The sequence below is a fragment of the Letharia columbiana genome (genome assembly GCF_014066305.1).
Source record: "Letharia columbiana isolate WasteWater2 chromosome Unknown Sc0000038_s0, whole genome shotgun sequence".
Lineage (NCBI taxonomy): Eukaryota > Fungi > Ascomycota > Lecanoromycetes > Lecanorales > Parmeliaceae > Letharia > Letharia columbiana.
Window position 1 is genome coordinate 1 of NW_023501082.1, and position 27,493 is coordinate 27,493.

A 27,493-nucleotide genomic window follows, 5' to 3' on the forward strand; every position below is an offset into this window, starting at 1 on the left:
CGACATCTTCTGCAGGTCTGCTGTCTCAAAACGAGGATCCGAGTCGCGCGACTCGTCACGCTTCTTGTCGTAAACCATCTCAGAAGCGGATCGGAGGGAATTGAGAGATTGAGGACCCGGAGAGGATGGAGGAGAGTCGAGGAAGGAAGAGGAGTGGAACGGATATAGGTACGTACTTATGTAACGGTTGATTGCGGGGCACCACGAGCCACTCTCCTTGGCATTGGCAATTGCGGGGGAGGGCTAGACTGCATTAAGGTTCCGCTTAAGGTTCCGCTCTCTTCCATTGGAGCGAGAAGCGACCGTTGACGACTGCCGTGAAATTGACTTCAATAAAAGGCCATTCGAGCCACATGTATTGAGTACCTAGTGATTCCTTGTGCCACGAAGCAGCCGAAACAAGGAGGGATTGCACGCGTCTAGAGTGTTCAAGATCCTTCAAAGGCTATCTTATGGCTGGCCTTTCATGGTGTCCACGCTTCTTTCTGCCAGTATTGGGCCATAAATCCAAGAGACGAAACCTTACGGATACAGCACGAGCATATCAAAGCATCTTTCTGAACAAAGAGAATGGATAGCAACATCAAGGAGACGTTACCTCCCTCAACACCACGTTCAACAAACGCTAGTTTCTCGGCCTGAAAGCACGAGAACATTCGACCTAAAGCTTACCGTCAGCCGCGAGGACGGTGGTCGTTCATATGGCGATGCAACGATGCTTTGGATTTGTTGTGGGGAACTGCTCTCCACTGCTTAGGTGACAGGCCGTCGACCGAGATCTATGACTTGAAACCTAGATGCGAGCACCGCGTACACCGAGGTCCTGATGGAAAGCCAGAGCAAGCTACTCCGATTTTCCCCTTGGGTATTGAAGTCAAAGACCATACGCTTTCCAGAAACGGGCCTGTTGGAGTCCATAGTTCTCTCGAATTATTCTCAGCCGACTTCTCGTTCTCCTGTGGCGCTCTGACTGAGTCTGCAGCCGTTCCGGACGGATATGTATGCCGTGGAGGAGATTAGAAATTTGCTGCGGCGGAGATGGTTTTGGGTCGTGAATAGAAATTCGGACACTGGGGCTCTATTAATGTCTGCGTATATATTTGCAAATTATGCGCCGTCCCAAATAATGCATGCACAAGTGTTTCAAATAATTCGAGCGCACGGCCGAATATTTTCCCCGACTCCTATACCCGGTAATGCACGATCTAAAAATCCGATAAATTTGGAAGCTTCAGTAATGCGTCTTTTCACAACAGTATAATAAAATATTGACAAATCAAATTATAAAACGTAGGACAAGATTTCTAAGAGTTCAAGAATTTTTGAGTGTAATAAAGTCTGAGCGAATTCTTTAACCCTACGTCACGTAACGGAGCGGGGGTGAGGTTAGGTTGAGTTTTTTGGGGAGGGTATCCCCCAAAAACTCAGCCCCGGATTTATCGGATTACAAACCGTGCATTACCTAGTAGCGGGCATTACCGGGTACACTGTATACACGAGTAAAGCAGAGGCGGCTCGCCAATCCTTGGCCCGAAAGTCCGCAGTTTCTCCGCCAGCATACACATCAATGGTGATTTCCAATTTCTCACTCTTCACGAAGTGTCCGGCCGAGAGCAGTAAACGCCGTGTCCGACAATGGCACTGCCATCGCTGCGCGGCCGTGATGGCATCGTGTATAAAGGGGTGACGGTTCCGGCGGAGAGGAGTGTCCTCCAGAATACGAGCTGTCCACGCCGTCAGCCCGATACGGTAAAGTCTTGGGTCCATGTCCTCGAGTGCCAAATACCTTCGCCCTCTCCCTAGGTCCTTTCGATTCGCCAAAACTCCGAGTCCCTTGAGCAACGCCGAATCACCGGCGACCGCAATGACAAACACCAAGCCTCTCCTAGCCTTTTACGGTGCAACAGGTGGTTCCACCCTTGCAGCACTTGTGCCCGCTCTCAAAGCCGGCTACGATTGCACTGCTCGTGAGCATCCCTTCTCTCCACTGCCAACCCACCCGCTGACTCCCCATCAGTCGTCCGCACCCCCTCCAAACTCACCGCCCTCCTTCTCGAAAAAGCCGTCCCACAATCCGCCATAGACACCCACCTCACCATCTCCAAAGGCGACGTCTTGAACACCCAAGACTGCAGGGGAACCCTGACCCTCCACGGCCGTACCGCCGACATCGTCATCTCCGGCATCGGCGTCCCCCCCACAGGCCCCGAAATCACAGTCTGCACCACCACCGCCAACAACATCCTCTCCGCCCTCCCGACCCTGCCCCCGACCGCATCCGGGAAGAAAGCCCTCTTCGTCGCCCTCTCCACCACCGGCGTGTCGGACGGACCGCGCGATGTCCCGCTCCTGTTCGCGCCGCTGTATCATTGGTTCTTGGCGAATCCGCACCAGGATAAGAGAAAGATGGAGAAGGCGATTGGGGAACAGACGGATAACTTTGTGATTGTGCGTCCGAGTCTTTTGACGAATGGAAAGGCGCAGGGGGGGAGGAAGATTAAGGTTGGGACTGAGGGGGAGCCGGTCGTTGGGTATGTGATTAGTAGGGAGGATGTGGGACTTTGGATGTTTGAGAATCTGGTGCAGGGTGATGGGGCTAGGTATGTGGGGCAGAAGGTTATCATTACTCATTGAGAAGGGGGGGAGGGGGTGGGAGATGAGGATGGTAGGGGCGGTGGTAATGGGACGAGAGAGGGCACGGAATGCGGGAGAAGCGATGATTGTTCGTGTACTAGTACGGAGTTCCGTTGCTTTTATGGATTTTAGGACAGGTTAGCCGAAGATACAATCGTCACAGCAATCTACCTTTCTCGAGATTTTCACAATCATAATCACTCGGACCTTCTCAATCTCCCCATCTCTCGCGGTGTCCACGTCGCTGGAACGCTACTTTAGGTCCAGGGGCAAGTCCAGACAAAGTAGTGAACATTCTTGGCTCCCGCCAAACCTGACATTCACAGATTTATTTTTGAACGGATGAACTCTCTAGACCAGCCGCACTGGCAGAAAACGCAAAGGTAGCAATGTTAACACTCTGCTCGACAGGGTGAAACCCGCCCGCACAGGACAGAAAGTCTCCTGTCAGGCCCAAACACGCGCGTTGCTTCATCAATCGTTGAGACATCCATAACCACGCACTTAGTAAAGCAAAGCAACATTCAACCATCATAACCATCATCATCCTCGTCACCGCCGAGCGCATACTCCAAATCTTCCCGCTCACAGCCTCGAGGCCCAAGGCCGAAATGCCTTCTCTCACGCCCAATCGCGTAGGGATCTCTGCTACGGCCCACGTATGCGCCCCTCCTGCCGAATTGCTCGTCTTCGTCTTCATCGTCGGTGTCGTCTCCGTGGCGACCGTTACGGCGGGGATGTTTTGGAGGGCGACGGTGGTAAGGGGGTGGGACTGGATAGACGACGAGGGGTTTTAGGCGGGTGCGCATGAAGCTTTCGCTTGAGACTTGGCTTATGGCTTCTTCTTCTTCTTCTTCTTCTTCTTCTTCTTCTTCTTCTTCTTCTTCTTCTTCTTCTTCTTCTCTTTCTCCTTCTCCTTCTCCTTCTCCTTCTCCTTCGCCTTCTCCTTCTCCTTCGTCTTCCTCGCGGCCCCAATGATAGCGGTGGCTTGAGGCAGATCTGTGCTCGTCTCGAGGCTCGTCTTCATCGTACATCCAAGGATGCGCTCTTAGCGGCTTGCGTACATGGTCCCTACTATGGGGGCGAAGCGGTGCATGTCTTACTCTATCTCCGTGAGGATCGTACAACTCACTTTCAAAGTACGGCGGAAGACCTCCAGCTATGGGGACTCTGCGTACCATACGCGGCTGGTTGTCTCTTTCTCTGTGAACTTCGTACATTCGGTCTCCGGGAATTTCACAGGTCTCGTTTGTAGGAAGTGGCGGGCGGTTCCTGGGGTCTCGCACGTCGAGGGTTTGGTTTCCGCGATACGACGGGCGGCCTTGATTGTGGTGGTATCTTTGCCATGGGTACCGCTGCTGTCCACGTACATGAGTGCCGCGTCCATCAAGCCTAGGCGGCTTGCCATGCCAATACTCATCATTGCCGCCATTTCTGCGGTCTTCAGGTCGTTTGTAGCGTGGACTTTCTCGGCGTGGGTAGAGCTCTTTTTTATATCGCTCTCGATTAGGGTGCACGTGAAGCCAGAACATGAATTCATTTTCATATCTTGCTTTGCGGTCTGGCACGTGTTTGCAAGGGATGGTGAATCCTTGACGCTGCCATTGGGCTCGTTCATGTTCGAACTCACGATAGACAGGGTCCTGTGCGAGACCATCCGGGATCCAGTCTGAACTCTCTGGATCGTTTCGAAGTAACGACTTAATAGGGTTATCTGGACGTACAGTGATAGGTTTCTCACCGTAGAGCACAGGAGGTAGTTCGAAATTTTTCCCATCACGCAAAATGGTGCGTGGGCGATTGTAGGTTCCGGGATTTCTGCCGCCGCGTTGATTGTTTTTGACACGCATGTCCATTTCTCTCATGGCCGCCTTCCTCATGGGCGACCTTGTGCCCGGCGCAGGAATTGCATGGCGTGACATGGCGTAGAGAGAAACGTGATCGACAGCTTGAAGCGCACTATGTAATCAAGTACTTATAAACTGCTCCGGAACTCGGGTCAACGAAGGACTTCAGAGATTCTTTCTTGGCTACGGTGAGAGAGCAGAAAAGGGTCAGGAAGGTAGGTGCCACCTACTTAAGTAAGAATGTAGAAGATCGTCCGGGTGCTTCAGGTGATTGACAAATATGAAGCAAAGAAAGATTGGCAGAAAAGCAGGCCATAATATGTTTGCAAGGCAATCGGAAGATGCTCCGGCCCGCCTGCGCAATCAGGCATCCTCAGGCTATCCAATGACTTATCGTACATTCCATGTAGGCAGACTCATCAAAGAGACTCACATTGTGTGAGACGACACCGTATGTAGATATTAGGTAACATATTGTTCGAAGAGTATGCAGGAAAGAGAACTTCCTGAGATGCATTTTACCGTGGGAAGTTCGGATCGAGAGGGTCTTTATCTGCCTTATGAGAGCGATTCCCTGGATGGAAAGAGCCAAGGTACATGTCGGCAAAGATTTATTAGTAGTATCTAAGGGGAATATGGCTTCACATGATCGTGAGAAGAACAGTCTGAATGTTGTACTGTTGTATCAGTCTGTCTCTGTCCAATTTTGCGGGTTTGCCAGCGCGCCAGTGTCGTGTGCCTCTCCGATAGCGCGCCATTGCGTATATTTCATCACGGCTCTAAAAGCTTGAACCGCGATTGGTCCCTCGGTCGAATCCTGCCCTTTTCTCCTACTGGCTCCTTCACCTTAAACATCTTCGACCACTTGGTACCTCTCTGACACTTCTCTCGCATCTTATTCTCAAAGGCATAGCTAGTAAGCTGTAAACCCGAAGACGAAACTCCACCACTTTTTCCTTCACCTACGGCGACAAGATCTTCGATTTCTCCACCAAGACCACCCTTCGTCAAAAAAGCTTGCTTGATTTGCTGCAATCTGAAATCTTCTGGTCCAACAATCGCCACTTCGAAACCACAATCATGCCTTCTCCATTCACCTCGAGCTTTGCCTCGGCAGCGGCAGGGAACACCACGACCGAAGGGGGAGCCAATGGCCGAAATACTGCGAGCGGGGATTGGTACGTGACACAGAAGCAGTCTCTACTCTTGGCGCCGCAGTGACCGCTTCATCATGCATGAACCTAACAAACATGATTCTCTAGGACGCGCGCTCGCACAAATGGCGCAACCCAAACCTTTCGTCGACCATCCGTGGCAACAAACATCTCTCAGCAAAAAGAGAGCGGCCAGTCTAACAATAATCCTACGCCATCGAGCGCCAACGTCTACGTTCCCCCTCACATGAACTCAAACTACCAGTCATCCTACAATCGCAACGGTCCATCTGCTGAAACTCGCTATTCAAAGGATCAGCTTCTCGACTTGTTTAGATCGCAGGAGAGAAATGGATTTCCAAGCACGAATGTCAATGACCTCTTTGTCGATGGCTGGCGTCCAGGCACCGTCAATGGGACGAGCAATGGAGGATGGGGCAAGAGAGATGATAATAAGGAAGCCTCAGGGCCAGATATTTGCTGGGATCATGAGGGTAGCGTTAATCCCATAGCGGTGCAGGAGATGAGTGAGGAGGAGAAAGAGGTATATCGAACCGTGGCGATGATTGCATGGAAGTCAATAGTCGCTGATGAGGAGTCTAGGCTTTCTCTACATCGGTCAATTCGCCACTGAAACCGCCAACTCAGAACGCTAACAAGGATGGTACGCCGAACAATGGAAACGTCAACCGGCGAACCTCCATCACGCAATCTCAAAATGCTATGAACAATTCTCCCTCCACACGTCCTGGTGCTCGACGTCGAGAATCTGGCGGCGATCTATTGCAAAATCCATTGGCGTCTCCGACCGGCAACAACAGGTTTTCAAGAGAAGAGTCCAGCATCTCTTCACCTCCACCATCCCTGCTTCGACGGACTACAGACTTCAAAGATAACTTTGGACCGAGCTTGGAAGACAAGGACAGAGAGATCGGAGGGCCCAGTGTTGCTACGGCCTCACCCTTTGGCTCATTGAGGAGGACAACCACACAGCCAGTAAGCACAGGTATTAATGGACCCTCGTCACCTTGGTCTGGCGCTCCATCATCAACAGGTTTCTCACCGATGGGAGCTTTCGGCAATTTTGCTATTGGTAGTGGGTCCGCGCAAACTCCGACAGCGGATGAAAAGAAGCCTGGATTTGGTAGTGTACGCGGTCAAAGTCGATTTAAAGACCTGATGGGGACTGTAAACCCTGAGGATACGGAGTCAAAAGTGAAGAAGAAGGCATCAGTGAACAGTCTGGAACGTTTGGCAGAGTCAGCGAATGGACCCACACAGGCGCAATGGGCTAATGACCGCACGGCACTGCCCAGGAATATGCCTGCAGATTTATATGGAGACGAGGAAGACTTTGGCACAGGTAGTGCGGCTCTGGGAGGCGATGACGCTGGTCCACCTCTGCCGCAGTCTTCCAGATACAGGAATCCTGACCGTCAGACTTCCTATGATGACATTGGATTTTCGTCTCTGGGTCTGTCTTCTGAAATGCCTCCTTTCCGCGAATTGATGCAGCGTCGGGACTTCGCTCAGCAACAGACTCCTCAAAGCCGCAACCAAGGAATGGGATACTCGAACGAGCCGATGAGCCCAACAAATACGAACCCGTATCAAAGCCCAGAGGGTGAGAAAGCCATTCCTGAAGATGTTGATACCGATGAGGTCGACCTTCGCAACTCACAGTATCCTGGTGCTGGACCGTTCGGTCATGCTGCTCGGGGTTTCCAGAATCAGCTAGATGCACAGACAGGGGATCGGAGCCAAACCTCGAGCACTGGCGCTTCACGAGGGTTTCCAAGCTTGGGTGGACCAGGAGATCTCGGTAGTCTAGGTGGATCAGGGGCCTGGTCAGCGGCCCCAGGCGCGATTGGTACCCCAAGTAGGGCACAGCCTGGTTTCGGAGCGGCTTTTGGTGACTCAGCATTTGGATCGCTTGCTGATATTACCTCACGAAGCCAGAGTGGACTCAGTGGTTCGACTCTTTTTGGTGCTGGTGCTCCGGGAACTACCAATCGAAACAGCAAGATGAGCTCTTTGCTTCCTAATGCCGTGCAAGACCAGATGCGAGGGGAGACGTCGAGGCATGAGCAAGCGTTTGGAGATGGTGGTGATGCTTTTATGAGGGACCCTGGTCACAATGCTCCAGGATTTGGATTGCGAGACATGGACACCTCTTCACGCCTCGGACGGGGTGGAATGGATGAAATGTTTGGCAATCTAGAAAATCGAGGCCGTGGTTTGCAGGGTCTTGCTTCACCTTTCGCTACTACCGAAGCTGGCCAAACCACGTCGAGTCAAGCGCCAATGTCAGCTTCTGTGCAAACCCCGTTCTCTGCCGGACCATCTGGGGGCAATTACTTTACTCGGTCTCAGGAACAAGATTCCAGCTCCAGTCAGATGCCTGCTTCTCAGCAACGACAGATGGTGATGCCGGATCGTATGCGATGGATTTATCGAGATCCTTCTGGCAACACTCAAGGGCCATGGTCTGGACTTGAAATGCATGACTGGTACAAGGCAGGATTCTTCTCACCCGAGCTTCAAGTCAAGAAGCTCGAAGATGCTGATTACGAGCCCCTTGCTCAACTCATTCGGCGTATCGGGAATTCACGAGAACCCTTCTTAGTCCCCCAAATTGGCATTCCTCACGGTTCATCAGCTCCTATACCTAGTAGTACCACCGCTACTTCTGGCGCTGTTCCCGCTACGACTCCATCTGCCGCGCAACCGCCGTTCGCAAGCAGCTTTCCTAGCTTCGGTACCACTCTCTCAGCTGAGCAGCAGAATGCTTTGGAGAGGCGCAAGCAAGAGGAGCAGTATTTGATGGCAAGGCAGAAGGAGCACTTGGCGCAACAGCAGGTGATGCTCAAGCAGATGCAGCACATGGGTGGGGTTCATGGTCAGCAACTGCATCACCATTCTAGTGCCCACAGTCTGCAAAGTCAACCAAGCTACGGCAGCATAACTTCTCCTGGTGCTCCTATCGGTTACCAGCCGTCTCCTGGCCAAGGGCCGATCCAACCGCCAGCGTCTGTCCAAGGCTTTTTCGATGGTCTATCCAGGAATGCTGGCCCTTTAGGAGCAGGCGCTGATCCGTTGAGCTCGGTACGTGAGGAGGATCTACCAAGATTGATGGAACGTCTTGGCATGGGACGCGGGAGTCAGCAACCGTTCAGTGACTCAGTTTATGCCCAAGATCCAGGTCATCAACAGCATGTAGCTGCAATGCTACAGGAAAGAGATCGACAACGACGAGAGCAAGAGCAGTACGATCTGTTGCAACGAGGGAATGATGACCAGCGAACAACAGCGGAACGACTCGAGCAGTATCATCGGTTGAGAGCGCAGGAAGAGCAGCAACAACTGCAAGCGCCAGGTCCAATTGGTGGGCATGTTAATCGCCAGACATTGGATCTTAATCTTGCAGGGCAACAGCAAATGCATGACGTAGGACACGAATATCAAGATCTCCCACAGCAAACTCACAACGAACCCGAGCCGCTCTCCCTATCCGAGCAGGTTCAGAAAGCCGCCGCCAAGCAGCAACCCGCTTCCCAGCCTCAATCGCCGTGGGCAAAAGTTGACTCCGGCTTACCTCAACCCTTCCCTCCACCTCAGTCATCTTCGCCAATGCCAGCTCCAACCCCACAGAGAAACAGACAGAGCGTTGCAGATGCTTTGAATGCTGAGTCACAAACCCCGTCCCAAGCCGACTCAGTTGAGACGCCCGGTGCTGCCCTCGCGCCATGGGCCAAGGAGCCAGCTGAGGGTTCGAAAGGACCCTCACTAAAGGAGATCCAAGCGTTGGAAGCCAAGAATGCAGCTCAAAAGGAAGAGATTGCAGTCGCCGCCCGACGAGCTGTAGCCGAGCAAGAGCGTCTCAGTCAACAGAATCAGCCTGTTGCACCAGCGCCAGGCTTACCGTCGTCGGCCAACTGGGCAAGCAGCATCTCGCCTGCTATTCCTACCACCACTGGCGCCTCACCTTGGGCAAAGCCGGCAGCTGGTAAGCCGGCAGTCGCAACACCTGTTACAGGAGCCAAGAAGACATTAGCACAGATACAGAAAGAAGAGGAAGCCCGAAAGAACCGCGCCACCGCCGCCGCTGCTGCGAATGCTGCAGCAAATGCTTCTGCCACTGCGGCTCTTGCGGGTGGGAAACGCTATGCCGAATTGGCTAGTAAAGCCAGCGTGCCTACCCCTTTGACCTCAAGTGCTGCATGGACTACGGTGGGCGCAAGTGGTAAGGTGAAGACACCTACTGCGCCTGCTCCAAGTTTGAGCACGAGATCTGCGAGCGGTGGTATTGTGCAGCCTTCAGCGTCGGCGGCTAAGCCCAAGCCGATCGTAACCACATCCACGAAAGGACCTGGGAACCAACAACTTGCGAACCAGGAGTTCCAGAGGTGGACCAAGAGCGCTTTGAGCAAAGGTCTTAATTCGAACATGAATGGTGAATACCCTCATTAGCTCTAATCTGCCACTACAACTAATGAGCCTTAGTTGACGATTTTGTATCCCAACTTCTCATGCTACCACCTGAAGCCGACATCATCTCTGACTCTATCTATGCCTCCTCCCAAACCCTCGACGGTCGCCGTTTCGCAGAGGAATTTGTCCGCCGCCGCAAACTTGCCGACCGTGGCGTCGTGCCTGATTCTGCTTCTACTCCGGGATTCTCGTCTCCCATGAATGCTAGTGAGAGTAAAAGCGGTGGTGGGTGGAGTGAGGTGGCGAAGAAGGGGCCTCAGGCTGCCAAAGAGGAGACGAATTCGGCTTTCAAGGTTGTGGCGGGGAAGAAGAAGGGCGGGAAGAAGTAGTTCGGTCAGGAGACCGACAAAGAGAGTTGAGTGCTTGTGAAGCATTGCATTGGTGTGACTGTACGATCAGTAGACTAGTGGCCATGTGCTGGATAGAGAATATGAATGAAAATGGTACTTGAACGAGATACCTGCCAGCTTTCTTCCGAACTAGCGCCGGGGTCTGTATGTCACTTCAGCGCAGTCTTCAAAACACATCGTCTAGGACCAGTGATAGCGATGTGAACAAGTCTAGACGGCTTACAGATCCGCTCCAACCCGCGGTCAAACTGCTGCAACATAGCATCTCCGAATTTGCATGCCTCTAGCGAACTTGTCGATTCGAGCGTTCCCGTCAACGATGCCGGTGATGACCTTATCCCCCCGCAGCGGGGTCACCAACGTTGATAGTCTGCAAACTGCGGGCATAGAGTCTCCGATGGAGAAGGCTGCGACCATCACCGACGGAGGAAGCCCGAGCTGATGCCCCTGAACATCCCACCAATGACAATATATCGGAAAGATTGAAGGTGTGGAAGATCTCAGATCTGGTGTTGTGCCGAAGGGGAAAGGCTGTGGGTTGGAATCGTGAGTGCCATTTCCGCTTCACAGTAACAAACAGCTCTGGCGACGCATTACAGGACTGTTCTATATGGGATGTCCCAAATGTGACGCGTCACAGTTCTCCTCGCCTTGCATTCTTAGTATACTTTTACTATCTCCATTCGCTCAATCCTACTGTGCTCAACCCCTTCCCCAACGTTTGGGGATAGACCTCCCTCTTCTATGCATGGTCGCAAAGGGGCACCTGCTCCTCGGTGCTATCGTCGAAGTGGCCGTCCGGTATGATTGCTTAAAATGAAGCGTTTACCTTTTCCATGCCGTACTTCGCTCTCATTCTGATTGCCACCTTTTGATCGCCGAGTGGAGCGGCATTGTTCACCTTTGCAGCGCGTTTGGTCGCTCGGTATGTGCGAGGCGCAAGAGCGGCTGAAAAGGAAACATCTCGAAATGCGACTCTTTTTCCGCTCAAATTTTGCTTCTATTTGACACTAATTAATCAAGCGCAGTGTCTGTCCTTGTTTTGGTACATAGAGCCCTCGAAGAGCGTTTTCCTTCGTTACAATGTTGCACCGGAGTTGCACGTCTGCTCTTGCTGAGCTCTTGGGTTTTCTTTTCGTTGTAGCTCGCTTCCCTACAGTTGCGTCGGGGATAGGATTCTCGCGAACCAAGTCACTAGCCAGGCGATCCATGGTAAAAGCTCCCGGTCACCTAACACTATGGAGTCTTGCTGATTGAGCACACAGGTTCTCGAGTGCTTCTTTGATAGAATACCAAGTAGTCCCAATCGCTACTCACCCTTTTGTCAATCGATTTAGCTCTCTACACGATCTCTGCTCCACCGTACGTATATTCGAAGTCCTAGGATCCTCGTTGGATCCAATGAATGGGCTCTGGGGCGTGTCTCTGCAAATATCAGGGCTCAGATGTTATTCCTGGAAGGTAGTGCTGACCTTGGAGTCTCTCCAGTATACCACGGGCATGGGATTGGTCTGTGGGCCTAATGGGGCGTTGCTGGTTCTTCAGCCCTTTTCACCGATGTGGATAGGTCCACCTGACTCTAGCTATCTCCGCAGGGCCTGCTTTAGCTGCCATTGTACAAACATCGCACCAGACGAGCCCCGAACCCCTGCTGTCCAAAGGCCTGCCTGTGTTGTAGATATAGGGGAGGACGAAGTAGGTGGGCCCGTCCCGAGCTATCCCCCAAATCCTCGATATAAGATTAGCACCACAGCGTCCGGTGACTTGGTCGAAGAAGACGATCCTCCGCTCTATGATCTGTATCGATGCAACGAATACATGTACGGCAAACCTATCTTCGCAGATTGTGATGACGCCTATGACGAAATGGAACGGTACCAGAACGCTTGGGAAGCTGCGCAGCCTGCTGACAAGGTAAATTATCGTCCGGCTACTTTTGTGGGTATTGGCCGGCTGGCAGATTTCAATAGTGTGTACGGCGCGAACTATGACCCCGAACTCGTCCAACTTCCAGTGGCTCGGACAAACGGTAAGTCACATGGTCTCGTCACTAGCCCACTCGTTCGAAGTCTTCTGCTAAGATACATAGGCACATGCACTATCACTATCATGCAACTCGAAAGACGACATATGCCTATTTTTGCAACAGAAGATTGGGACACTCTGCTCGTAAACATGCAGGATGTTATGTTCAACTGTGTTGAAGACCAAGGTATCGGAGGATGGGTAGAAACCGGTAAATCGCGTTACATATTCGAAAGATTTGTCTGGCTAAACATTACCCAGGCGACCTTGGAACTGGTGAAGACGCCTCACTGGGGGTCTTCGTCTATGGTCCCAACTCCCGATTCCAGCAACTCCTCGACATCAAATTCGCTTGTACGACCGACGCCGAGGGAAAACGCGGAATGTCAAGATACTGACGACGACGACGACGGGGCCGACGACCAACGGCCATCCAAGACACAAAAGACGGGCGAATGGGCGCCCGAAGGCCAAGGGGACGCCGGACAAGGCGGATCGAGTGACCCCCAACCTCCCGCCACGCAACAATGCGAAGTGCCTTGCTCCCACCCATCCGACTGCGACACAACCAACAACTACCTCTGCACTTCGAGCTCCCCCCTCCCCGACGACCCGCCCATCGACCCATCCTTCCGAGCCTTCTGCTGCCAATTAGTGACGGAGCTTAGCGATTCCATTGCCGCCAGCCAAGCGCTTGGACCCAACACCTGTCGCGATCGCTGTCTCCTCGCCAACACCACGGCTAACGCGACCACTTGGACGAACGGCACCACTTGGACGAACACCACGTTGGAAATCCTTGCCGTGCCTGATCAGTCATACCCGGGTTTAGCGCTTGAGTGTCCGTGTAATTGCAATTATGTATCGCCTGCGTGCTGTCTTTCGATCGACGGTGTTGTGTTCGAAGATCCGAGCGAGAAGAGTCCACTGGGGGTACAGGCGCCGAATAGAACCGTGTGCTGTGATGGAATGACCGGGGGTTGGAGGAAGGCGGCTGTGGTAAGGGATGGTTATGCTGGGGATCCGGCGTGCCCGAGTACCCCTAGTGGGGTGACTGAGCTGGAGTTGACCAACGCGTGATTTGGCGGACGGTGTGAAGTATGTGAAAGTGAGCCGGTGGAGATTAGCATGTCCGTGGAGAGATGTCAAGAGGGTCTGGGTAAGCACAATTAAACTCTTCACCCTCGTAAGAAACTCATGGTAATTGATGGCAAATGATGATTTTCTACCAAATCAGAACATTACCAACCTAGAAAATCCACATCATTCTGGCCTTCCACCTACGCAAGAAACACCCGCCCATCCCAATCACCGCCAAGAATCGCTCTTTACTCCAAATTCAGCAACAAGCTCTACCCTCCCACCACCGCCCGGTCTCCAAAAACGCGGCTACCAGAAGTCAGAATTCCCCGTCGCGTGCGGTATTCTCTTCCGATCTCAAGCCCGACCAGCTCCTGTCATTGTATCAAGATCGACAGCAATGTCGAGATGTTCACTCACTACGCCATGCTGGTTGTTTCTGCTGAGAGGTTTCCGTGCGTGTATGAGACCTAGCGCGGGGTGTTTGCCTTGCTCTGAACCGTGGCTTTCTCCTTATCGCCGAGGCTTGGGAGGTAGGCGCGCCGATTGAGAGTTAGGGGCCGGAAGTCCTCGTATCATATGGTCCTCGGTTCCGGTTGGCTGGCTGGCGAAATGAAGGATTGGGAGGCTGTAAGTGACGAAAGGGTGCGAAAAGCACCTCCGGGTCGTTTTCATCGTCATCGTGATGACTACGACGATGAGATGGTCTGGCTCAGCGATGAGGCTGGTGGGGGAGATCTTATTCGTCTTCGTAGTCAGCGTGGTGGTGTGGGTCAGAACGGCGACCATGGTCGGAGGGAGGGTGATTTCTCCTCCCCTTTTCAGGCATGTCTCTGTCATTCATTTGTCTCTCATAACCACGGCCAAGCGTCTGTCCATCGTGCATCTCTCGCGCATGAATCTCCCGGGCGCGTAAATCTCTCTCAAGCTTTTCGCTCTCAAGCATCTCTCTCTCAAGGTTTTCCCTCTCACGCTTCTCGCTCTCATACAACTCCTGCGTGTGCACTTGTGTTTCATGCATCGCCCGCGCATGCATCTTCCTAGCAAGCGCGTCTATCTCAGACATCTGTCTCTGATGCTTCTCTCTCTCGTACATCTCCCGCGCACGCATCTTCCTAGCAAGCGCGTCTATCTCAGACATCTGTCTCTGATGCTTCTCTCTCTCGTACATCTCCCGCGCATGCATCTTCCTAGCAAGCGCGTCTATCTCAGACATCTGTCTCTGATGCTTCTCTCTCTCGTACCTGTCTCGTGTACGCCTCTCTCGAGCCTGGCCTCCGTCAACCGCACCACCCTTCCCCTTGCCACCCCCCTGCTTCTTCCGCACGAGGCCCCGCTTACTCACCCACCGGGTCGATTTCGGATTCTCCCGAATCTCGTCGCGAAGGGTCTCCTCATCTATCATCCGCATGCGCCGGGGCATGGTTCCGAAGGTGAAGTGTTTGTGGGGTTGAGTGGGTGTTTGTACTGGATTTGTTGGAGGGTAGGCTGTGCCGGTGGAGGATAATGGAATCTCTGTGGATGTAGGAATGAGGAGCAGGGATTGTGGAAGACGGCTTCGAAGATATCCTGCCCGAATCTGCAAAAGGTCGGGGAGTCATGGTGTCGAGTACGTGTGTTCATGGTGGAGGAGATTTTTGCTGTGTCGACGGTCCGGATTTCTGGGTGTTGGAGATGCAACATCATGAGACGAACTTTGGCAAAGTGTGTTACAGCAGAGTGTGTTACCTCCCGTGGAAAGTTTGGAATAAGAAGGCTATATAGATATATATCGATCTATATCATCTACAACACGCACTTGAAAAATCAAAAATCAAACTATACCGAAGAGTACGGTCGGTGTGGGCGAAAAGGACTTCTAATATCCAAAGCCAACCAACAACAAATGCATAAGCAACAAAGAGTAGATAGTGGAACACGGTAGAAGTTCCCACCAGCCAAACAAAACCAATGCAATGGACCGCACTCACAAAGGCAATCGGCAGGCGTGGCGCTTTGTAAAGTGGCAGGCTGGACTTTCCTCTAAGCAGTGCATGACATCCCATGGATGCTCATAATACCAGCAATGAAGACATGTTCCTCGTCAACGATTCCCAATTCATTCCGACTGTATACTCCAGAACCGGGAGCTCAGCCCTAGCGGCCAAATGCGGGTCACTGGAATTCGCTCGATCGCGTTGAAAACGAACCGATATCGCCTGATTCCTTTTCGGCCGTGCGAATCTGTCAAAGAAGCATCCATCCTTTTCTTACTTACTCTCGTCGAATGTAACCGGTGGGTAGAGTAGCTTGTGTTCATGTTTCGGCCGTTGCTAGATAGGGATCGCGGAAGATGGCTTAGGTCTTTGATTTCTGGCTGCGGAGCTGGCGCCTGAATGGCGAATTCCTGATGTTTACCCCATTCCGATACTGAAACAACGAAGCTTTGCGGAAGCATCAACATGTTATTCGGCACCAAAGAATCAATCTAGACGTATACCGTATCAACCCATAGCGGTATAGAGTCCCCTGGAAATATACCCCACTGGGTACAAGGAACTTGAAGAGGAAAGAAAGTAACGCGGATAAAATCGAGGGGATTTCCAAACCCTCAGCTTCCTTGAAACTGTCCACAATCATCTCCCGCTCGCATTAGCCCGTTGGTCAGAGGATGCAGATCAATTCCCCGATACCGGCATTCGACACAAACACTCGACACAGACACCCGAGCAAACTTGATTGCGCAAATATATTCAACAACCCAGCCGCATCCAAGCCCATCATACTCAATCCCCACATTCCGCCAAGTCTTACATCTACAGCATCATCTCCGGACCGGCACGAATCCATCCCACCGCATCGGCGACCACGCTTGCCCATCTCGAGCCAAGCCCCACCGTCAAGGGCGAACCGATCATTCCCCGTCCCGCGGAGCTCTAGATGGTAGTAGCGCGGATGGTTAGAAATCGGGGCCGCAGGGCAGAGGGAAGGATTTGCCATCCATACGTATCTCACAGGGAAACCGACCCGAGTCCCATACGAGTCCGACACATAATTAGGCCGTAGAGCGGCAGGAAGGGATAGAATCGTGTTTTTGTCGTGGCCATTTACAGTGTTCTGACTTGTGAGGTATGGGGAGTGGGGGATGGATGGGATACGCCTTTCCTTTGTCTGACGGTCTGGTAACATAAGATCCGCTAAGATGGGCGCTAGTACGAGTAGCCCTAGAGTAAGGTACGGTATTTACATTGTAATTGCGGAAAAAGATCGAAGATGAAGGAACAGGGATTGAGTTTGTTTGTTTGTTTGTTTGTTTGTTTCGCACATGCAACAGGTGCGTGGTTGAACATGTGAGTAGTCAGTCCACTTTGCCGTGCGTGACTCTCGTTCTTGCCGAAACCCTGACAGCCGATGAGAGAGCAGGTTTGCTATGTAGTACCGAATACTGACCGCACGCTAAATACCGCTCGAGGGACATGCATGCTCCGTGACCTTGCGACCAGATTTCAGATAGCGCCGTTGTTGAACCGTGATGCTTCCGATAGATTCGTAGAAAGTGTGACACCCGCTCCTTGATATCACTCCCGCTCTGCGAACATCTCCTCAATCTTTTCTCCAATCAATGATAACTCCTCATCGCCTCCACATAGCCCGGTCCACCCTTCAAATCTCTCTCGAAGGTCTCCGCAACATCGAGCACCTTGATGATGTGTTCCATAGCGAGCGGTTTTTTCTCGTTGACCGCAAGAGCTTGAGCTGTGCGCACCGCATTTTTGATCTGTTGCAGCATGTTAGCCACGCACCCAGAGTCTCATGGGAGCACAAGACACATACCTGTCGACCATTAAGCTGGCGCCTGGCAAGCCGGTCATAATCATCGGCCGAGAAGTCAACAACCTCGACGCCGCCACCGATAGCCTTGACCTTGCCTAGGAAGGTTTTCCAGACACTGTTCTTGGCTTTGGTAGTAAGTTCGCCATAGCGGAGAGCAACGTGAATGCGGGATTGGAAGGCAGGATCGAAGGTTTCGACGCGGTTGGTCGTCAAGAAGAGGATGCCTTGGAAGTATTCCAAGAGTCGAAGGAAGATGCTGACGAGTGCATTCCTGGCCACGTCTTGGGGCTGACGAGCCTCTATAGTCATACATGAGCTGATTATTCCGAAAGGAGTCAGTTGTGAGGCATACCTAAGAAGACGTCTGCCTCATCTAGCAACAGCACCGCGCCCCATGAGTGAGCGACATCAAGGATCTTGTTGAGCTCAATCTCCAGTTGATCCGGCCTAGTACCTAACTCTCCCGTAGAGACCATGTAGAGCGGCCGTTTTAGCAGCTCAGCAATGCCTTCTGCGGTCAGGGTTTTACCAGTGCCAGGAGGACCGTGAAGAACAGCGACGAGACCGCGACCCTTGCCTAAATAGATGTTAGCAGCGCGTTGTGTGTAAGAAAACAGTATGTGGCGATAGAAATACCTTGAATCACATCGTCGATATTGCGGCTTGCTTCGAAAGTATGCGATTCGACCAAAGCCTTGACAATGGCCTTCTGGTTGTCTGGCAGCATGAGCGAGTGGAAGGCACCCTCGTTCCAGTCGATCTCGTTGATACCCGACACACTGAACTCGAGCCACAGCTTTTCGCTGAAAGCGAAGCCAAGAACGACAGGGCTCGCGATGAGGAATTCCTCCTCTGTGAATTCGCGCTCGATCGTAGCTTCTTGACCCGGGATCTCTTCGATATCCTCCTTTTGCATCTCGTTGCCGTCAGCATCCACCTCAAATTCCACGACCGTGTATCTCTCATCCTCATCTTTGATCAGTTTGTACTTAATTACTGGCCGGTCTGTCTCGCTGAACTGATCTCCAGCTCTCTGGCCGGTGCCTTCTTCGTCCGAGGAGCTCTGTTGGCAATCGGTGCAACTGCCTGCATCGCTATCTTCGCCTTCGGAGTCATCGAGGATATCAGGGTCCCCAGCCTTGACGGTGGAGATAGGGTAATTGGGATTGATCCTTCGGTGGATGGCGGGGTCTACCATAATCCTGCCGTTGATATTGACTTTGATGTATTGCCTCTTCTTCTTGAAAAATGCCATGCCCTTGTGGAACTTATACTGCATACCCTTAAGGCTGACAAACTTCTTCCCACGGTCTATCAGCTGTTTCTTCATAGTATCGGTATCTTTGTGGTACTTGAGTGGGTAACAGGCAAGGTTAGAAATCTTGCGAGGGCCTTTGAACTCCTCAACCTCAATCTCCATCGAGCCCATACCGAAGGTCTTGCCATCGTATTCTAGGTAGCGTCCTTCAATGTTGTAATACTTGCCTTTAACGTAGGAAGAATGCTTGATACATGGTCAGTATGTTTCTACGATTAACATAATCCGTGATTCTTACCAAATTAGCATACTCAATCTTGAAGGCCCTAGGCTCATCTGGACTGCCATACGTTGGACAGTAGGCGATTTCATTACTCTTGAACAATGCCCATAAGAGATCGAAGGTGATGGTATTGTTGTCCAACAAGGGGTAGAGCGTCTTCTTGATCTCCGCATAATCCTTGTCAAGGTATTTGATGAGAACCTTCAGATGCTTAGTTTTGGTCGTCGCTGAGAACTTCTTCTTGTTCTTCTTCTCTTTCTTAGATTCCATTTTGCTTTTCTTTTTTAGCTTCTTCATGTGAATCCGGAGCTCTTCAAGATAGAGAAAGATCATGTTAGGGTCGATCACAGGCGTCTCCTCCGCGAATGATACACCCTTGACTTCATCCATGACATCTTTCAAGGCCTCTTTGAGCGCCTTACTCTTGATGTCGAGAACTGTGTTGATGTACTTGTTCTCCCAATCAAAAATACGACGGACTTGGAAAGCGTACTGGTCATACTCGCCAAGATCGGGATCCTCCGCTGTGGCTTTGAGGACATAGTTGTGCCGATTGCTATCCCATATTCGGTCGACGCGGACAAAGTCAACTTTGGAGCCCCTATAGACTGTCAGCACAGAAAACATTTTTGGCGCTCAAAGACCAGGAAGCAAGAAGCGGAACGTCGTAACGCTCAGCCGCGGGAGTGTCTTCCCCCCATGATCGGCGCAAAGTTTTCCCCATTCTTGAAGCGAACACCCTATTCGTGACTGACTTTACGAGGGACGGAAGCTATAATTCCCTTTTCTGGAACTTGGAGCTGGGTGGATCGCGAGAGACCGACCTTTTCCCCGGCTTTCCCTTTGCCTTAGCACTTTTCTTCCCTAATTCGCCACTGATGCTCACGGTCTCTCCGATGCTTCCTCTTCCCACACGACCCCGTCCCAGTCGTTTGAGGCTCATAGCTTGCAGCTGAGCCAACTGTTGCCTGTAAAATTCAGCATCTCCATCTTCATCTTCATCATCATCCTCCTCTTCGTCATCATCTTCTTCCACCTCCTTGCTCTTCTTGGCCCGCTTCTTTTTTTTCAGCTGCTTTTTCTTTTTGCTCTTCTTCTTTTCCTCCTCCGACGAGCTTGACTCAACCTCCGAGTCGGAATCTGTGTCCTCTGCTTTGGCCTTTGCCTTTGCTCTCTTCTTCGCCTTCAGCTTCTTCGCCTTTTTCGCCTTGTTCTTTCTTTTTCTCTTGGCTGCCTCATCCTCCTCTGATGATGAGTCCGAGGAATCGTCTGAGCTGCTGGAGCAAGAGCTATCGGAGGATGAATCGTCGCTATCGCTGCTGCTGTCGGCCTCTACAGGCTTGGAATGCTTCCTGGTCTTCTTTTTGGAATCCTTGGCGTGCTTCGTGCAAGTAGACCTCTTGGCTTTGAGTTTTGTAGAAGTAGATTCCTTCGATGTAGATGGGCCCTCAGGCTTAGTCGGGCTTGCATCTTCCTTGGCCTTTGGGCCTTCAGACTCTAGGGCGTTGCCTTCTTGCTTGGCGCTGGTATTATCGGTTGTTTCCTCCATCCTTGCGGCGTCGATGTCCGCAATGCTTTGATAGTTGGAGCTCGAGGATTTAGTTGGGGTCTCAGCAGGTGTAAAGTCTGAGGTGGTAGGACTGGCAGAAGCGTCTGTGGAAGGTTTCCAGGAGGAAGGGGTTACGGGATGTTTGGCTGCGTTCTCTAGCTTAGGGATCATTAGGTCTGAGTCACGAGCCAGCCAAGTGTTAAGGTTGACCCCAGGCAATGTGTTGGATTATGGCGGAATGGTAGCAGAAGGATCGTTTGCGAAGGGGTGGTGGTGTAAAGTTGCTGGCAGGAGCTGAGACGCACATCTGGGCGACGAGACGGGTAGATGGTCCTTTTGTTTCAACAACGTCCAAGCCGGCCCTGAACCTGGAGGAGAGCGGATATGAGCTTATTGTTATGATGACCGTCGCTGTCTGAGTGTCCTTCCAGGGCTTCTGCCTAGGCCAAGAAGAGCTGGTCCAAGCGTGCGGAAGGATCCGAAGCATCCTCGTTCTGGGCTGATGGGTGAGGCTGAGTCCTTAACCACTTTGTGTGCCGACAGCCTTGTTTCATTTATTTCAGTACGAGTACGAGTACACATTTTGATGCATTTTGTCTCTAAATATAGTTCGTGGCCAGACTTTTCTGCTGCAGCTTGCTCCTTTTTGATGCGACAAAAGCAAGGTTGTGGAGAATGTAGGAGAATAATTGGCTCCCAACGTTTTGGATCCGCCTCGCTTTTAAATGCTGCTAATGCTCTCTCCCTTGCTGTGCCTTGCATTCCCTTGCATACGAAAGGTCATTCCTCAACGACCCTGAAAAAAAAGGTGCCTCCAGATGACGGCCGGCTACTGTAAGATATTCCTCAGGCCTGGCATCGCCACTATGTGATCCACATATAATGCGGATGTACGTATAACTGGTTTACACATTGGGTCTAGGCCCAGTCTGTAGTTGATGACCGGATTCTCACCCTCAGAGTCTCGCCTTTTGCTGCAAGTATTCCCCGCTCTTGGCACGGTCACAAAGTGTCTTCAGAGCCCTGGCTCCCTTCTCAAAATCACCCAGGTCAAGGTAGACCTGCCCACTGAGCCTGGTCCAAAACCTTCTCGCATGGAAGAACACTGGCGAGTAAATATCCGACTCCCTCACAAGCATCGCCGTCATCCAGACGGCGACTAGATACATGTCCTTCTCTGGTATCTGCTCCGGCCCATCTCCGATCTCCAATGGTAATCGCACGTTCGTGAAAGCGCATTTCGTTAGCATTTTCGTCCCGTTCTCCATGACACCTGTTCCGAGGATCTCGGCAGCTTGTCTTCCAGCTTCACTTGATATCTCCTCGCAATACCTCATAATCTTTTCCTCTCCACCGCAGACTTCGCGCCTGAAGCGCAAAGCTTCTTCTATGCAGAGGTAGGGACTAACGTCTAGTGTCGCCACAAACTCAAAGAGCAAGGCAAACGGGCTTGTACTAGAGGAATCCTTCATGAGGGGGTTCATAATCTCGTGGCCTGGTCCTCGCGGCCTAGGCACAAAGCCATGAGAAGTTGGTAGAGATGTGCGGATCAAATGTTGGTTTCTTCTGGGGACGTGGAAGACGGCACATGCTCTGGGTACGTATAGCCATCTGGCGCAGTGTCAGACACCTTTATCAGATCTCGTGCCAGGTGTATTTAAGTCAGCAAGGGAGAAGGACAAACTCACTTGTGGCAGTTGCTGGTAAAGAAGTCGGGTTGCACCTTCGACAACCCGAGATCTATTTGGCCAACCCCATGAGCACCGTCAACCAAACTCAGTACGTTCTCCTCCCGACACACCTCCACCAATCGCTCCCAAGGGACTCTGACGCCCGGGAGGCTTGAGATGGTATCGAAGATGGCGACCCCCACTCTCCGTCTCTTGCCATCCTTGACGTCGTTGATTGCCGTTTGGAACCTTGAAACCAATACATCGTCATCAATCGGATATTCCACCGCGACATTGACGCTTTCCACACCTCTGGTTTCGTGAATGTACTCTATCATCTTCGCCACAGACCCATACAAAGTACTCAGATGCAGAATTACTTCTCCCTTCTTGAATCTCAGATTCTCCAAGACAACGTTAATGGCTGTAGTGGCATTCGGCACGAATACTACTTCATCAACTGGAACATTCAAGAACGAAGCCATAGCGGCACGAGATCTGTCCAGCATTACGGGATAGTCATAGCGTTGGAAGTTGTCGGGCCGTGCTTCGGACAATGTCTGGCATTCGTGCAAGCGCTTTTGTACGGGCTTAGGGTAGGTACCAAAGGAGCCGTGGTTCAGAGGTGTGTAAGTAGGTGCGAGCATGAAATGGGTGTCTCGCATTGTCCGCCCGAACCGACATCTGGACGTGATGGGAGTGAGTGCATCTGCCATGATGCACCGATGATGGCTTCAAGTTGCTAAGAATAAACACGATGGCTACCAAGCAAAGAAGGGATCTCGACGAAGTGCAATGGTCTCAAATTGAAGACCGTTGTGGGAGTCGAGGTCCTCGTATTTATATTAAAGATGAAGCTGCTTGTTTTCCAGGGGGAAAGTATATGTGACTCATAACAGTCGGAAGGTGCTTCCTGCGGGGTCTTTCTTGCTAGTATAGCTCGCTTAGCTGGATCCTTGAGGAATCCTTCGGATCCTTCCTCCATAGAATCTACATCCTTCTTCTACCCACACGAGCTGATCCTTGCTACCTTGTTCTTTATAACTGTGGTGTGGTGGAAAGATGTTTATTAATCTATGTGATAGGCGCGCTAAGGCCTAATGGTACTAGTGGCCCTATGTAAAGGATTCTCCGTAACAGTATGACTCTTCTCCGCACTCGGATATGCTCGTGGTTTACACAACGTGCATTAATTCATGGGTAACACGGAGCCAGCACAGCTATTGATATCTCCAGGCTCGCCACAAGATCTCATCCCGCTCCTTCTTGTCAATCATTTCAATCAACTCAACTCAATTAATTATTGCGAAGAAGAGCCAGAGGTCTCCAATAATGCGGCCCTCACGTCCACCGGAGGGATCTCCCGCTTTAGCGTTGATGATTGCGTCATCACGCTCTGCCAAGGCCTCCTTATCGATAAAGTAGTGTGAGTAATCTTAGTCAGGAACATGCCGGCAAAGCCGCTTCCAACTTTCCACGCGAGCGGGGCCTAGATGTCCCAGATTCCCAGCCTCGCCATTATTATTATTTCTCCGAGCTGCACCAACATTATTCTTGCGCCCCAGACATCTGCTCTCTCTCTCTATCTATCTCTCTCTACGCATCTCAATCCATTCCCATCCAACTCCTCCTACTGCCCAAATTTGCCAATTGACCATTCACAATGGCACGAGCCTACCAAGAAGCCCACATCATGGACACCCTGACCGCCAGCGTCAAAGATCTCCAGACCAAAACCGCGGAGCTCGCCAAAGCAAAGGGATACCATGAGGAAAGGATCAAGAACCTGACCACCGCCAACGCGGAGCTTCAAAAGAAATACGACGCGCTCGAGGTCAGGATGAAAGCGAAGTATGCGCCCTCCCTCCATCCCTTCGCGCCTCGCGCCATCATCTCGCAACAATCTCCCCGTTCCCTCCCTCCCTCCCTTCCACACAGCCTAACAAGTCCCCACACCGACTGACCCATCCCAGCGAGCACAACACCACCGCCCGCATCCTCAACACGCACCTCTCCCTCTCCTCCCTCCCCAACAAAAACAACATCCCCCTCACCCCGCTCCACGACCTCTCCACCAACCGCCCCCTCCGCAACTTCCCCAAACACGAAAAGGACATCAAGACCATGGGCTCCACCGACGTGATCCAAGCCCTGCAAGCGCTCGACGTGCCCTCCCTGGGCCTGACGCCGGGCGAGAAGAAGGCGAAGTTGCGGGGGAAGTCGGGCTGGCGAAGGAGGATGCGGGGGGTGGTGCGAAGGAGGTGGATAACAATGATGAGAAGAAGAAGACGCCGAGTCCGGCGGATAAGGCGAGGACGAATACGGAGAATGCGAAGAAGGCGGCTGAGGTGCGGAGGAAGGTGTTGGAGGCGAAGCAGAAGAAGGCGGAGGCGGAGGCGGAGAAGGGAGGAGGGGAGGCGGGGAAGAAGTGAGGTGAGATGAATGGTTTGAAGGGGAGGGGAGGGGAGACGGTGCTGTTTGGTATTTTGGAGTGGTAATGTGATGGGTTGGGTAAGGAAAGGACACCCACGTCGACGATTGTATGAATGTTTGGAGTAGAGAAGAGAGAGACATATATACCCGGGATGTGTGAGTAGGATTGGGAAAAGTTGGATAGAATATACGACTTTGGACTCGTCTTATCTAATATAGTGTACTTATCATCTCCAAACCGGACACGAGCCATGGAAATACCATTCCACCCTTTCTTCCTATCCCTGCTTGTGAACGGAACTACGAGCACTCGCGAACATACCCATCAAGCACAGCACATTCGAAGCAAGCAAGCAAGTCTTCTTCATTCCATGTACGATCTATCTATCCATCCATCCATCCATGCAAGCATGGAAGATACCAGAGACGGAAAAAAGCCAATGATGCTATCTATCCAGTCGGATGGAAAGGGGAAAAATAGGCTGCGATCGAGCGCCCATCCCTCCGCGGGATAGGGATCCGGATCCAGTCTCACCGCGATGACGGAACGATCCACTACATAGCGCTGTCATGGGGAAATCATCCGTCCGTCCATCCATCTCATCCGCCGTCCATACCTAGCCCGCCCGTAGAAAAAGAAAAGAGGGAGAAAAAAAACGAGAAACGTGAACGTTCGCTTCATCCTTCCAGACCCTTCCACCCGAATCACATCCATCCATCCTTTCCCATAACCCCGCACCCGCGGTATGAGAAACTTCCCTCGGAGTGGGGACGACTCCGGAGTGCGAACCTCCTACGCGTCGTCGCCCTCTCCCGTATCCTCCTCTTTGATAGCGTCGTTCTCCTCGGCTCCAGTGGCAGCGGCGCCATTGACCGGATTGATGGTGGCTTTGCCGGCGGCCTCGAGCTCCTTGAAGGTTTTGTGGAGGAAGGCACTGGGGTATTTGTCGGTGCCGCGACGTTCCATGTTGGCGGCGACGTTGGCCCAGAAGCCGGTGTTGTAGGCGTCTTCGATTTCCTTCTTGGCGAGGAGGAGGTGCTGGTCCTGTTGGTTGAACGGGTGGTTAGCTGGGTTGAGGTGGGGAATGGGCAGGAAGGGGTAAACTGGAGGTGAACGTACGTCGCCTTCCTTCATGCGCATCATGTTCACCTTGATGCGATTGTAGCGGTTCGGGAGCGTGCTGGCAACATTGTTAGTCAAGTTTAGTACCATGTTGTTGGCAGAGCATACCTGGAAGCCGTGTCCTGTCCGGTCGCCTCCTTCCATGCGGCACGGATCTCGGCCCATCCCTCGCCCTTCTCCTTCATCGTGACCATCATCCTATCAGCATGGTCGGCATTGTCCCAGGAGCTCGGGATGCCGCGAGGAGCTGCAAGTTCTTTCTTGGGGGCCTGACGCTTGCGAGGCGTGTTGTGGACAGTAGTTGCATTAGATTCGCCATTGCCCTTGATGGGGGACAGAGATTTGTCAGTGGTCTCGGCAGATTCGTTGTCGATCTTGGCATCATTATCGGCCTTGGTGGCTTTGCCTTTAGCAGTCACGCGCTTTCCTTTCTTAGGAGTGACCGGCTCAGGGCCCTCAGTCTCTTCAGTCGTCTCTCCATCCACAGTCTCGACTTTAGGATCAGCCGCACTCTTCTTCTTTGGTGAAGCACGCTTCTTGGAAGAGGGAGTGATAGGATCAGAGGCTTCTCCGTTGATGTTGGTTTCGGCATTGGTAGCAGCAGTCGCTTTCTTGGTAGGAGAGCGCTTCTTGGTTGGCTGAGCGGAGTCGTCGTTGGCCGAAGCGGCAGCACCACGCTTCTTGGGTGTCTTAGGAGCAGGTTTGGTGTCGTCCATGTTGGTGCCCATGTTCGCCTTGGCTGATTAGCCAGAGGTCTTTGGTAGTAAAATGGCGTCGGCATAGAAATGCAGATGAAAGGCTTGAGCAAGTGAGGAATAAGAAGGCTTAAGTGTCTAAACAAGATATTTTCGAATTTGGCAGATCTTGAGTAGTAAAGGGAAATATGATGTGAGAGCAGCCAGGGAGCCCTCGAATCTCGCAGCCCTTGGAGAAAGCAAGTGACGAGCTGGAGCTTCCTCGAAGCTTGTAGACCTTACGTGGCTTGCGATAGGTTGAATGGTGTGCAGGTGTAGAGAAAATCATTGCGGCAACGCGTGAGAAGAGAGGGATAAGAGGAATGAGTGAGAGCAAAGAAGTCGGAGCGAAGTCGTCTGTAGTACAAAGTCCTGATGCCTTGAGGTAAAGACAGGAAGTGTGAGGTGGGGCATGAAGGTGTTGACTCACTTCATCAGCCTGGAGCTCATCACCATTGCTGCTGACCTTGACCAGGGTACCGGCAGTAGCGTTGAGGGGGGTGAATTCAGCGCCATGAGAGTACTCGTGAGTTCCAAGGCCCGGTCCGCCGTTGGCCTCAGCCATGGTAGCTTTAGTTCCGTTGTTGTAGGAAATCTCACCGAGGAGCTCGCGATCGACTTCGCTCAGTGGGCTCGACATGTTGCTAATGGAGTGCTAATGTTGCTGTAATGTATGTAGATGATGATAGTACGGTAGAGAGGGGAGTGTAAATGATGGAAGATGGAAGGTGGAAAGTTGAAAGTGGAAAGTGGAAGATGAGAGTTGGAGGAATGAAAAGGAAGGAAGCGAGGCCAAAAGATTCACGGTGATCTTGGTCTCCAGGGGAGGTGATCACAACAATGTGAATTATTGGGCCGCGACCTTTATCAATGAGTCCGCCTCGACTTCATCAATGAGTGGTGGTGATCCTATTGTAGCATCCGAAGCAGAGACTCTTGAAACAACAGTTGCAATAGCGTTCATGCTTCAATGGTGACTGTTGACCCAAAGTATGCCAAGTATTGAGCAACTGAGCCACTGGTTTGAACAAAGATTTGCAGACGGATGT

The 27,493-nt window shown here is 51.9% G+C and overlaps 9 protein-coding genes across 9 annotated transcripts; 4 read left to right on the forward strand and 5 right to left on the reverse strand.

Annotated features, from left to right (window-relative positions):
• Nucleotides 1–1,864: 1,864 nt before the first annotated feature.
• HO173_009160 (uncharacterized protein) lies at nt 1,865–2,634 on the forward strand (the record flags this gene model as incomplete). The annotated part of the gene is made up of 2 exons (XM_037311053.1): nt 1,865–1,967; nt 2,018–2,634. 2 exons carry the CDS (start codon nt 1,865–1,867, stop codon nt 2,632–2,634), a joined length of 720 nt encoding a protein of 239 aa, XP_037161920.1.
• A 524-nt stretch (nt 2,635–3,158) lies between these two features.
• HO173_009161 (uncharacterized protein) lies at nt 3,159–4,556 on the reverse strand (the record flags this gene model as incomplete). Its single annotated transcript, XM_037311054.1, has 1 exon — nt 3,159–4,556. The coding sequence occupies one exon, from the start codon at nt 4,554–4,556 to the stop codon at nt 3,159–3,161; it is 1,398 nt and encodes a 465-aa protein (XP_037161921.1).
• Nucleotides 4,557–5,561: 1,005 nt separating this feature from the next.
• On the forward strand, nt 5,562–10,455 carry HO173_009162 (uncharacterized protein; the record flags this gene model as incomplete). The annotated part of the gene is made up of 4 exons (XM_037311055.1): nt 5,562–5,659; nt 5,744–6,179; nt 6,239–10,088; nt 10,139–10,455. 4 exons carry the CDS (start codon nt 5,562–5,564, stop codon nt 10,453–10,455), a joined length of 4,701 nt encoding a protein of 1,566 aa, XP_037161922.1.
• A 1,422-nt stretch (nt 10,456–11,877) lies between these two features.
• Nucleotides 11,878–13,581, forward strand: HO173_009163 (uncharacterized protein; the record flags this gene model as incomplete). Its single annotated transcript, XM_037311056.1, has 2 exons — nt 11,878–12,505; nt 12,566–13,581. 2 exons carry the CDS (start codon nt 11,878–11,880, stop codon nt 13,579–13,581), a joined length of 1,644 nt encoding a protein of 547 aa, XP_037161923.1.
• Nucleotides 13,582–14,320: 739 nt separating this feature from the next.
• On the reverse strand, nt 14,321–15,004 carry HO173_009164 (uncharacterized protein; the record flags this gene model as incomplete). The annotated part of the gene is made up of 1 exon (XM_037311057.1): nt 14,321–15,004. The coding sequence occupies one exon, from the start codon at nt 15,002–15,004 to the stop codon at nt 14,321–14,323; it is 684 nt and encodes a 227-aa protein (XP_037161924.1).
• A 2,175-nt stretch (nt 15,005–17,179) lies between these two features.
• HO173_009165 (uncharacterized protein) lies at nt 17,180–20,655 on the reverse strand (the record flags this gene model as incomplete). Its single annotated transcript, XM_037311058.1, has 6 exons — nt 17,180–17,338; nt 17,395–17,693; nt 17,747–17,971; nt 18,031–18,898; nt 18,951–19,536; nt 19,760–20,655. 6 exons carry the CDS (start codon nt 20,653–20,655, stop codon nt 17,180–17,182), a joined length of 3,033 nt encoding a protein of 1,010 aa, XP_037161925.1.
• Nucleotides 20,656–21,440: 785 nt separating this feature from the next.
• Nucleotides 21,441–22,870, reverse strand: HO173_009166 (uncharacterized protein; the record flags this gene model as incomplete). Its single annotated transcript, XM_037311059.1, has 2 exons — nt 21,441–22,095; nt 22,173–22,870. 2 exons carry the CDS (start codon nt 22,868–22,870, stop codon nt 21,441–21,443), a joined length of 1,353 nt encoding a protein of 450 aa, XP_037161926.1.
• Nucleotides 22,871–23,817: 947 nt separating this feature from the next.
• HO173_009167 (uncharacterized protein) lies at nt 23,818–24,596 on the forward strand (the record flags this gene model as incomplete). The annotated part of the gene is made up of 2 exons (XM_037311060.1): nt 23,818–24,005; nt 24,128–24,596. The coding sequence occupies 2 exons, from the start codon at nt 23,818–23,820 to the stop codon at nt 24,594–24,596; spliced, it is 657 nt and encodes a 218-aa protein (XP_037161927.1).
• Nucleotides 24,597–25,380: 784 nt separating this feature from the next.
• Nucleotides 25,381–27,084, reverse strand: HO173_009168 (uncharacterized protein; the record flags this gene model as incomplete). Its single annotated transcript, XM_037311061.1, has 4 exons — nt 25,381–25,632; nt 25,708–25,768; nt 25,819–26,444; nt 26,875–27,084. The coding sequence occupies 4 exons, from the start codon at nt 27,082–27,084 to the stop codon at nt 25,381–25,383; spliced, it is 1,149 nt and encodes a 382-aa protein (XP_037161928.1).
• Nucleotides 27,085–27,493: the final 409 nt, after the last annotated feature.